Source organism: Gobio gobio, assembly GCF_949357685.1.
Source record: "Gobio gobio genome assembly, chromosome: 5".
NCBI lineage: Eukaryota > Metazoa > Chordata > Actinopteri > Cypriniformes > Gobionidae > Gobio > Gobio gobio.
The window spans coordinates 26,956,569-26,969,104 of record NC_137101.1 but is presented as its reverse complement, the minus strand read 5'-3'; the positions used below and the strand labels follow the sequence as shown (position 1 = coordinate 26,969,104).

General features: G+C 41.1%; 1 protein-coding gene across 1 annotated transcript in view; it reads left to right on the top strand.

Moving 5' to 3' along the window:
• Positions 1 to 6,000: 6,000 nt before the first annotated feature.
• Positions 6,001 to 12,536, top strand: part of LOC307126264 (solute carrier organic anion transporter family member 1C1-like) — a gene marked incomplete at both ends in the record, with an annotated part of 50,678 nt that continues 44,142 nt past the window's right edge. Inside the window, 5 exons of the mRNA XM_079816726.1 lie at positions 6,001 to 6,187; positions 6,370 to 6,540; positions 11,065 to 11,165; positions 11,323 to 11,464; positions 11,660 to 11,792. Of these exons, the coding sequence (XP_079672852.1) occupies positions 6,001 to 6,187; positions 6,370 to 6,540; positions 11,065 to 11,165; positions 11,323 to 11,464; positions 11,660 to 11,792 (734 nt within the window). The remainder of the gene's footprint in view (positions 6,188 to 6,369; positions 6,541 to 11,064; positions 11,166 to 11,322; positions 11,465 to 11,659; positions 11,793 to 12,536) is intronic.

Sequence of the window (12,536 nt, the reverse complement as noted above, 5' to 3'; positions counted from 1 at the left end):
TTATCATTGCTTTGGCACTCAATGAATACATCTTTCAATTTACATGAATTCATTTTTCACTTAGAAACAAACACCACCAAAACTCTAAGTACCAGAAGAATTTGCACTTTTACATACTCTTTTCAAAACTGTTTAACTTAAGTTCAAAACCTAACATAATGCAAGAAATGAATAAGACAACAATTTTCTACATTTCTACAGTAATACCATATTGAAATACTAAAAACTGAAATACTATCAAAACAATTCAATGAAGCTGGACCCTTAGTCTATCAATTTCATTTATCTTCTATACAACTATGAGGAACACATATTCACAATTAATTATGACTTTCGCCTCAATAAACTCCTAATTTACTGCTTATTACAGTTTTTTCCAACTGCGTATACATCAAATCTGTTCATGTCACATGATTATTGAAACCATTCTCTCACGTGTGGGGGGGGGGGGGGGGTGGGGGCGCGCGATTCATACTGTTTAATACCATACGCAGGGGCACCGCGGCGCGATTGAAGTGGGCACTTTCACTTTCACTTTCAAAGGGGCAGGGGCTCAAGCCCCCCGCTTCCCCCAACAGTGTTTACATGGTATATCCAAACATTTACTATTATGAAAGAAGTGTTTGCCATTTTATGCAAATGCTTCCTTCTGACATGCATTTATGGCATTTTGAATGCAGTGTTACATTTTGAAGGATATGTGAGGCATTCAGCAAAACAGAAGCCTATTTGAACCAAACTGTGAATCATTTGTCATTGCTTTCACACAAAATGCATTCAATGACCAAATTTTCCAAAATTCTTTTGTCATTCTTTCACCATCTGCAAAACACTATATATTTATAGAATCAGTGCTTTCAAAACTGATATTCAATTCAGAATGATGATGAACTCTGTGCATTTCTGCAGGAATTATATTGAAATACAAAATATAAAAGAATCTTAGCAGAATACTTACTATGAAATTACAATTTTTTTCAATTGCTAACAAACATTGTCCAATACTGAAACCACATTTTCAAAACTTTTCACACATTCAGCGACACACAAGTGTATACGGACCAAACTGTGAATATTTTTTTCATTGCTTTGCAATGAAAATGCATTCAATCACCACATTTTTCAAAATCCACAAACACTGTTGTCATTCATACTCCAACTGCAAAAAACGATAAATTTGCAGGATATTTTTCATATGCAAACACACTGCTTTCAAAACTGATAAAATGACATTCAAATCAGAATGATGGCAAATTTCAAGCATTTCTGCAGTAATTATTTTGAAATATAGAAAATGAAATAATCATTCCAAGCTAATTGCAATTTCAGATCAAAGCCAACCCAGGTGTCCTGTTTTAGTCTCATTACCATGTTTTAGTAAAAGGGGATAGCTTAGAACTGATTTTGTTTGGAAATATGGATCACAGAAGAACAGTTGTGTCAATAGTACGAATTCTCCGGCAAAACAACAGGTGAGATGATACATATTACAGTACAATAAAATATGTCAACATTTTGAAACCTATTACAATACAGTAATTGTAGTGTTTTAGGATCCAAAGGTTGCCTCAGAGAGGAGGGAGAGGCATAAACTTTTCAGATGTGCAGGAAATTCAGGATAGAGTGCTAGCAGACAATATCACTTTTGGTAATGTGAAAATGTCCATCACAATGACAATTTCCAATAAAGATGAAGCAATTGTACACTGTACCCTTTGAGAGAAACTTTGAACAAGTGAAAGAACTCCAGTATCAGTATGTCCAGGTAAGATGTCTGTTCAGTAACCGAACACGGTACATACACATGCAGTTATGCATAATGTAAATTACTGTAAAACTGTCTGTAATTTAGAGGGTAATGGAGATGGAAGCCAGCCGAACTCCACATACATTTATCTTTGTGGATGAAGCTGGATTCAACTTGGCAAAAACACGACGCAGGGGAAGAAATGTGATTGGACAGAGAGCAACGTGGATGTCCCAGGCCAGAGAGGAGCTAACATCACAATGTGTGCAACACTGTCCAATGATGGTTTGCTGTTACACAAACCACTCATTGGCCCCTACAATACAGAGAGGCTTATTTATTATCTGAATGACCTGCATAATCAACTTGTGCCAGCAGAAGAGAGAAGACGAAGGGGCATCAAACTGCCCTACCTTCGTTGTTGTGTGGGATAATGTGGCATTCCACCACTCTGCTGCAGTCACAGACTGGTTCGCAGCACATCCCAGGATGTCAGTATTATTCCTGCCTCCATACACCCCCTTATTAAACCCCAGAGGAGTTTTTTCTCTGCATGGAGGTGGAAGGTTTATGAACACCATCCACATGACAACATGATTCTTTTTCTTTTTCACCTATTTACAGTATTTTCACAAATTAAGTAATATATTCAAAGAAAACAAATTATTTCTGATTCATTCTTGCTACATACGTATGCTTGGGTACATTCAATAAATTAAAAATCTGCTATTCTATAATGAAATACTGTTTATGTGACAATTCATTCAAATTTTAAAAATAAAAGGTCATAATTTATGTAATGCTCCCTGTTGCTAGTGTTTTTTAGGTCAGTGTGTTATGAGTGACATGCATGTTTTCTGAATGAGAATTTGTTGCCAGTGATTGGTGGAACAAGCTTATTTTCAGACATGTATGAAGTGTTTTGTTGGTCTGAGTGAGTTTTGGAGGTTAGATTAACTGAATGTATGAAGAGTTTTGAAAATGTGGTTTCAGTATTGAACAATGCTTGTTAGCAACTGAAAAAAAAAAACTTTAAATAATAATTATTATAAATAATTGAAATTTCAGCTGAAAGCCTACCCAAGTGTCCTATTTTTAGTCTCTATTACAGTAGTTTTTTTGTTTTTGTTTTTTTTAGACATAATTTGGTAAATCAGAATGGCTTCAGAATGATTTTGTTTGGAAACATGGATCAAGAAAGACAAATGGGGAAAGAAGAGTGGCAGAGAGAGGGAGGTCTAGAACCCTCACTGTACTGTAAGCTACATCCATCCATCCATTCATCTATTCCATACACTTTCCAAAGCGCTTGTTCTAGTTAGGGTTGTGGGGAGGCTGGAGTCTTTCCCAGCATCTCAGGTCAGAGGCAGGAAAACACCCTGGACAGAGGGCCGGTCCATCACAGTGATGACACACACTCACAACACAGTTTCATATTCACACTCACACCTACAGGCAAACTTACAGTTTCCAATTCAAATATCCTGTATGTCTTTGGACATGTCATTTGGACCAACGTCAACACGGAGAGAACATACAAACCCCACTGCAAAGACAAAGACCTCTGCACAGCTGGGACTCCAATACCGCACATACGGCATTATACTAGAGTTTTTTTTTTTCTTTTTGTTCCTGTAATTACAGTTTTTTTACGATCGTTATGACCATTTTTTCAATACCTTTAAACATTTTCCTAAACTCTTAACACACCAACACACCTACAACACACAATTGTCAAAAAAACCCTAACATATGTTCTCTTCCAACAGGAAAATGTAGTCAGTCATAGCACAATGTCATAAAATCACTAACACAGATGGAATTACAGAAACTGCATTATTTTATATGTCAGGTCTGCCCTTATTTAATAGACCAGGGGTTCTCAACCCTGGTCCTCGAGGCCCACTGTACTACAGAGTTTAGCTCCAACCTTGATCAAGTTCACCTGCCTGTAGCTTTCTAGTAATCCTGAAGAGCTTAATTAGTGGTTTCAGGTGTGTTTGATTAGGGTTGGAGCAAAACTCTGCAGGACTGTGGGCCTCGAGGACCAGGGTTGAGAACCCCTGCAATAGACAGTATATTTTATTGAAACATGTTCCTTTGTTCCAGTTTCCCGCCACTTGTCTGTCTCCATGGTCACCGTCATTATGAGTTCATCTGTGTCAGCTGTGTGTATTCATCTTGTTTGTGTTCCCTATTTCCCTACTTCTCCTGTTTCCTTCAGTCTCTGTCCGGTCTCGTCTATGTATAGAGTGTGTTGCAAACTTACCTGTATGACTCACTTTTGATGATGAGACACAGTCTCTGTTCAGGATCAGGGCGAATTACCATCATCCTGTGGACCTCCCAGACACCACTGGACTCGCCAGTTCTGCCTTGGTCGTTCGTTACCCCGTCCTCGCCTCGGGACTACACTCCTCTGGCTTCGCCTCGTCCCTTCGTCCCTTCGTCCCTTCGTCCCTCTGGCTCTGTTGGGCTCCTCACTCCCTCCATCTTCACCTTGGTCCTCTGTCGCTCCGGCTCCACCGCAGCCTTCGGGATCCCCATCTGCGTCTCAGTCGCCAGAGCCTGCGGCATCACCATGTCCCGCCGGATCCTCAGTGTCGCCCTGGCTCGTCTGTATTCCGGCGACACCCGGGTCACCTGTTCCGCCTCCATCAGTTGGCGCCATGGAGTCGTCAGCCCTTCCGCCACCTGGGCTCCTGCCTCCATCGGCTCCACTATGGGCATTCTGCCTGGCGACTACCCCGGTCCCACCGTCTGCTCCGCCCTGGTTCCTCCTGTGGTTCCTCCCTCCCTCCGCAGTTGGCCAATTTACGGTTGATTTAGGTTGCTCTAGTTAATTTTTCTTTTGTTTGATTGCACTTGAGTTTGTTTGGATTTGTAATACTGATATTATGTTTACGTTTCCTCGCTGCTTCCTTTATTATTATTTTGCTTTTCATTTTTTTTACTGTGTTTTGCTTGTTTTGGTTTCCTTGTTATTTTAGTTTGTGGCATTTGTATGTTTTCGTTATATGTATATGAATTACATTTTCCTTTTTCTTTATCCCACCACGGTAATTGGTAATTGGATAAAACAACGCTTTATCTGACCATCAACATCCCCTGCCACTTCAAGCTTCTTCTTTGTGGCCAAAAAGGACGGAGGCTTGAGGCCGCGCATTGACTACCGTCACCTGAACTCCCAGATGGTGAAATTCAGCTATCCCCTTCCTCTGGTCCCGGCGGCTCTGGAGCAGCTATGAGGAGCTCACATCTTCTCCAAGCTGGACCTGCGGAGTGCGTATAACCTCATTCCTATACGCCGGGGGAATGAGTGGAAAACTGCCTTCATCACACCATCAGGACACTGTGGGCCCTATTTTAACGATCTGAAACGCTAGTGTCAAAGCATGAAGCGCAAGTAACTTTGTGGGCGGGTCTCGGCGCTGTTGCTATTTTCCCGGCGGGATAAATGGCTCTTGCGCCCGGCGCAAATCTAAAATGGGTTGGTCTGAAGTAGCTTCATTATTCATAGGTGTGGTTTGGGCGTAACGTGAATAAACCAATCAGAGCGTCATCCAACATTCCCTTTAAAAGCAGGTGCGCAAGTTCCATTATGGATTGCTATTATTATGGCGTATTTACCAGGCGCACGCCAGGAGCGGTTCACAGCCGAGGAGACTGATGTGCTTGTAAGAGCAGTGAAAGACAGAGAAGTGAAGTTGTAATGTTGTACATTATGGTAAAGGTGATTTCACAGTCTTTTTTTTTTTCAGTCGTTCAGTTTTTTCAGTTTTTCAGTCGATTTTTTTTTCCTGGTTCTTGACGGACAAACCAATTTGTCAGATGTCTTTATATACATATATGTCTTGCCACTATTGGGCAAACAGGTCTTATCCTTAATTATTACAATTAGCCTGAATCATTTGTAAGCTAGATTTATGCCTATTTTTTCACATCTTCGTGGCACACCACAATGATTTCCGTCATCTCATGTGTTAATATTTTTTTAGTGTAACAATTTATGATTTGCAAAAATAACTGTTGCATCTGTGTAGGTTACATGAGCAAAGTGTATGCGCGTTGTGCACGCTATACATTCGTGCTTCTGTGGAGGGAAAAGCGCGCTTTGCGCGGGTGCAAAATAGGAATGACACATGCGTCGGTGTACAAAGTCAATTGCGCTGGGTGCAAGATAGGGCCCTATGAGTACCGGGACATGCCATATGGCCTGTCCAACTCTCCGTCCGTGTTTCAGAATTACATGAATGAAGTGTTCCGGGAGTTCCTCACCCAGTTTTGTCGTGGTCTACATTGATGACATCCTCATTTTCTCCCGGAACTTGGCCAAACATCGCCAACACGTCTCCCGGGTCCTCGAGAAGCTACATCAACATCATCTCTACCTGAAGTTGGAGAAGTGCGAGTTCCATACCACCTCCGTGCAGTTCCTAGGTTACGTCATTAACCAACACTGCATCCAAATGGACCAGAGGAAGGTGGAAACCATCCACAACTGGCCACTACCCACTACCCACTGAAGTACTTACAACGTTTCCTGGGGTTTGCAAATTTCTATCGTTGCTTTATTCACAACTACAGTCTTCTCAGTTCACCCCTCACCTCGCTCCTCAAAGGGTGGCCCAAGTCTCTGTCCTGGACTCCATCTGCCCAAGATGCCTTCCAACAGCTCCAAGAGGCTTTTCTCACCGCTCCGATCCTGGTTCATCTGAACCCTGACCTCCCATTCTTCATCAAAGTCGATGCACCATCCACCGGGGTCGGAGTGGTGTTGTCACAACGGCAAGGTGATCCACTACAACTCCATCCATGAGCCTTCTTCTCCAAAAAGGTTTCCCTGGTGGAGCAGAATTACGACATCGGGAATAGAGAGCTTCTTGCCATCAAGTTAGCCTTGGAGGAATGGAGACACTGGCTGGAGAGAGCAAACCATGGGTTGGAAGTGATTATGTTACGCGCACGCACATACAATAAAACAAAATACTGGATCTGGATTTCTTATGCTAATTTCTTGTCTGCTTACTTTGTTTCTTTGTTGACTTAAGATATGTATTTATTGTTATTCTAATTATTGAACTGGCCTTGTTATTATTGATTTTTGATTGTATTTTGAAGTTTGTGTTTTTGTCTTCCCCCTTGTGTGTTAATGTGGACTAGTCCATTTGTATAATGTTTCATTAGTAGGTCAGTTCAGGTTGGTTCTCACATATATTGAGTTATTTGAGTTTTGTTTTGTTCTGTTGACCTCAGTTATAGGCCTAAACATTTGATTTGTTTATTTGGACTTTAGTTTCCTTTGTTGAATCTTGTGTAGAAGCCGGAGTTTATATTAAATAATTTTTTTGGAAACTATTTTTCATTGACTTCCTTACCTTGACTGTTCGGTACCTGACAGTGTAATTGCTGAAATAATAACTGAAAAATGTTTCTCAAACATGTTTCTCATCAGAAAACAAGTTGCCCCGACATGGAAATCATGTCAGTGGCCCAGCTACTCAAACAAATAGAGCAATGCTTTGAACAGTATGACAGACTTGTAGATTTAACCTTTTAAGGCAAATCAACCTATTGAAATTTACATTCACATAAGAAAGATAAAAAGCTGATTCGTTTTAAAAAAAAAAAGCTAATATCCCTCCATCCTTCTTCCACAGCATTTTTAATATTTAAATTTGGTTCAGTTTTTCACCATTGGTTCTCCCAACAAGAGTTCCTTCCTGTGGTCTTTCATTAGTTGTGGAAGGCATATAAGATGCTCCATTAGAACCTTTAGGATCTCTAGATCTGAAAACATTCCTGATCCTTAAGTTGGTTCTGTTGTTGGTCTTGACATCTTTTAAAAGAGTAGGGGATTTGCATGCCCTTCCCTGGCCTATGAGGCGCGTGTGTTGTGTTCACCTCTGGGAAGTTAAGGGCCATTCCACTAGTAGTGCTGTCAGATCAGGACACAAACTCAGTCTGCAGGCACCAGACAACAGTTTATTTAAAACAAAAATGCAACCCCAAAAGGTTGTCAATAGTCCAGACATGGTCAGAGGAACAAATTGTATAAAAAAAAGCTGTCAACAATCCGGACAGGAACAGAAAAGAATCCAAAAGGGCAACAAAAAAGAAGTCAGAGTTTGAGCTTTCTGTCAGATCACAATGACTGACGAGCCTGAACCAGGCAGAGTAGGGCAGCAGGAGGCGCAATTGAATTGGAGGCTGGCGGCGCTCAGTCGGCACATGAAGCAGGGCTGAGAAGGAGATCCGTGATCCACAAACAGCGGTAGAGGGCGAGGCCAGGGCTGAATGCAGAGGGAAACTGCCTGGAGAAAACAGGCAGGGAAAAGGAGAAAACTAAAAACTAAAAGATGAAAAAACAAATACTTGGAAAAATAGTCCAAGACAACTGATCAGGCAGAAATTCAACACGACAGGACACAACACAACAAGGCTAGAGCAACTGCTTGCACAGAGAACAAACAACGAACTGGCACAGGACAGCACACAAGAGACGATTAAATAGGGTGATCTAAATTGATACAGAACAGGTGGAAAGAGGGAAACACTAACGAGGTAATGAATGGAATAACAAGGGGGCGGGACAAGACACTACAATGACAGCAAGCACATGGTGAACTGTCAAATAGAACCCATGTGCTCCCAAAACAAACACACAACAGAGACAGGAAAAGAACAGACAGATCAGCCCAGGGTCATGACAAGTGTAGCCTCTTCCAAGGCACTATCTAAGGGTGCGTCTTTATTTGCTGTTAGTCACAATTTTTTTAGGTTTTGTAGTTTTGTAGATATGGATTTGACACCAGGCCCTCAGGTCTTCCTGGGTTGATTCATTAATTTCCTCACAAAACTTGTGGTAAACTTGTCTTTTTACAGTATTGTTAGCAAGGCATTTTGTAGTAGTTTTGCAGTTCCCCTTAGCATCAGCTCATGATGCAGTGTTGAGTTACCTATAAAATGGAACATCTAAGTTATGCATGTAACCTTGGTTCCCTGATTAGGGAATGAGATGCTGCATCTTGTCACACTCCAGGCATGCCTGCACGTCTTCCTTCAGTGGAAAACTAGGGATGTGATGATGTAGCTGCCCTTTTTATGGTGTTGGTGACGCAACACGTAAGGTCATCTGAACTCATCAACTGCCAATAGAATTTATTTTAGTGCAAGTTATTGTTTAATAGAAAACTGCATCAATGTTATTGCATGTTATTTTCCTTTGCTGAAGTTGGAAACCATAGACGTCATAGTTATGTTGTCAATTATTAAGTCATGACATGACCAAAGAGTACCAAAAAATTACATATTGTGTTTAGGATGCCAAAATAGTCAGACAGGGCATTGGGTTTGCCAGTAGCTAGAAAACGTGTGAAGCATTGCAAACCTGAAGCAATTATTTGTAAGAAAGTTATTTCTTTGCAATCATTTAGTACATATTAACTGCACTTTTAACTGCACTTGTAAGGCAGAAAAGGCACATCTGTACCAAGAATAAGCAGATTTGTGTTGGTTGGTGTTATTGCATGTTTTTGATAATGTTAGTTATCATCTCATCTCATCTCGTTTTAATTCATTATTACTTTTATATCCATATTTCATTTTCTCTTAGTAAATGTATGGTGTTTTATACGTTTTGCCATGTAAATACTCATAAAAAGAGTATTTCACACGGATCTGCTAAAACAACGATGTCACTTTGTAAAATAGCATCACACACATATAGACGGAGCATGTAATCGGCATTCGACGTAATCAACGTCACCGTCGACGTTATAAACATCACCGTGTTCACAAATTTGCATTTTTGTAGTTTATTTCGTTTTTTATTGATCTACAACATTAGGTTTAAAGGAACACTCAGTGCAAGTTAAAAATTAATAAAACTGTCTATAATGGCTTGTAGGTGAATATAAAGAGATGCCGCTTTGGGCATATTTCAACTGCTTGTTCAACTGCTTCCTCTCTAAGACACATCTGGACATGTAAGTGTTTCAAAATTTTGAATTAGTAATATTTTAATATTTGCTTGCATTTGATTACAATGGATCATCTCTGACATGATAGAAGTGGATGGATACACTTTTTTTTTTTTTTTTTTTTTTATAAATTAAGATTGGGATCGAACATAAGTCTGACATTAAGCAGTGGTCCTTAACATTTTTGTAAGACATCAAGGCAGTTCAACATAATATCAAAATGGTTTACTGTACAAAAGTAATAAAAAATGTCCTTAAATAGTTGAAACATTTGTAAGATTATCATGAACTGCATAATCTCAACAATAAGCTAAATTATTAAAGGGTTAGTTCACCCAAAAATGAAAATTCTGTCATTAATTACTCACCCTTATGTCGTTCGAGACCCGTAAGACCTCCGTTCATATTCGGAACACAAATGAAGATATTTTTGTTGAAAGCTGATGGCTGAGAAAGGCCTCCATTGGCATTCAGTACACTTATACTCCCAAGACCGATAAAAGGCACTCAAAACATCGTTACAAAGTCCATCTCACCACAGTGACTCTACAATAATCTTACGATGCGACGACAATAGTTTTTGTGCGCAAAAAAAAATCAAAATAACACCTTTATCCAGCTTGTTATTGCCTTCCGCGTGTGCCTCCACGACGCATGCGCAAGAATATGACGTAGCGCCGGGGCTCGGGATTCCATGAAATGCACACTTTAACCCCATTTTGAGCACTACGCCGAGACCTAAAGCACGATCAATGTAGAATCCAACAGCTGAGATACGCGCGTCTTCCTCTGATTGTAAACAAATCGCTTCTGGGTCATCTGTCCGAACGCCGGATCTGCGTCATATTCTCGCGCATGCGTCGTGGAGGCACACACGGAAGGCAGTAACAAGTTGGAAAAAGGTGTTATTTTGATTTTTTTTGCGCACAAAAACTATTGTCGTCGCATCGTAAGATTATTGTAGAGTCACTGTGGTGAGATGGACTTTGTAACGATGTTTTGAGTGCCTTTTATCCGTCTTGGGAGTATAAGTGTACTGAATGCCAATGGAGGCCTTTCTCAGCCATCAGCTTTCAACAAAAATATCTTCATTTGTGTTCCGAATATGAACGGAGGTCTTACGGGTCTCGAACGACGTGAGGGTGAGTAATTAATGACAGAATTTTCATTTTTGGGTGAACTAACCCTTTAACATGAAATGGACCAAAGGGAAAATTGTTTAGTGTGTCAAGGTTTTATTATTAGCATTTTATTTGTTTCATTGATGTTATTTTAATACTTTAACTTTGCAGAGTTTGTCTTTCATCTTTTTTTCTTTCTTTTTTTTTTTGACAGTGGAGGCCAGTACGGATAGATTCTTTGAGCCCAGACCAATGGAGTATTCAGACAGTACTAAGAAAACATCTCAGGCCAAATGCTGCTCCCCAAGCCTAAAGGCAAGAGAAATTGTCTTTGACTATATGCAAGTTTTATTGAAAAACAAGTGTAGAACCAATATTAGCTGATTATTTGTTTTAATAGTAGTGTATAATAGCTATAAAAATTCTGGGGAAAAAAAATCTTAATCTCTTTTCTACCCTTGTGCCTGGAAAGATCTTTATTGGTGTGCTTGCCTACTGTTATTTCTCCAAATCTCTGACGGGGGCTTACACCAAAAGCACCATCACTCAGATTGAGAGGCGGTTTGAGATCCCAAGCTCTACTGTTGGTATCATCGATGGCAGCTTTGAAATGGGTGAGTTGAGATGTGTCGAGCTGCACTGAGAAATGAGGGCAGAGGTTCACCCATTAGATGAGTACTTATACCAGTGAGTCACTGATGCTGTAATGTGACTGAATTGCTGTCCATACTTTAAAAATGGGACAGTTGATTGATGGTGTGCTATGAAACAACATAGAACTTGTTAAATAACGTTACATTTGCTTGCAGGTAATCTGTTGGTAATTACTGTGGTAAGCTACTTTGGCGCTAAGTTTCACAGGCCCAAGATCATTGGAGCAGGGGTCCTGCTGATGGGTATAGGGACACTGGTAATGGCTTTACCTCAGTTCATTATGGGCCGGTGAGTAACGTTCATTGGTCAATGACAAATAAGAGTGGCCATGATGAAGAACACAAAAAACGTCTCGGGTTATGACTATAACCCTTGTTCCCTGAGAAGGGAACTCGCACTGCGTTGGAACGACACTTTTGGGAACGCCCTCAGCATTGCGCGTCTGAAGCATGAATGAAACTAAGACCGATCTTGATTGGTGCTACGTCATGACGTAGTATGTGACGGCATACCCGGAAGTATAAAGGGACGCCGAGTCACAACAGCGCTAGCTTTTTCGCGATGAATCAAATACCCTTGTACCCTTCTCAGGGAACAAGGGTTATAGTCATAACCCGAGACGTTCCCTTTCGAGGGAACTCGCTCTGCGTCGGAACGACACTTTTGGGAACGAAATGCCCACTATGCCACCACGAACCATGCCTGCCCTGGTGTGAAGCTGGAACCCAGGCACACTTAGGACGAGAGCAACCTAGCGCCTGGCGTTGCAGGGAGATGCAGACTATAGAACCTGATAAATGTGTGTGGGGTAGCCCAGCCGGCTGCCTCACAAATCTCCTGAATCGGGACCCCCATATGAAGGGCCCGAGAAGAGGCCATGCCCCTGGTGGAATGCGCCCTCAAGGCCAAAGGTGAAGGCAAACCGCGCACCTGATAGGCCAAGGCAATCGCCTGAACGATCCAATTACTGACCGTCTGCTTGGACGCGGGCAGCCCCTTCTTAGGAGACCCGAAGCACACTAACAGTTGGTC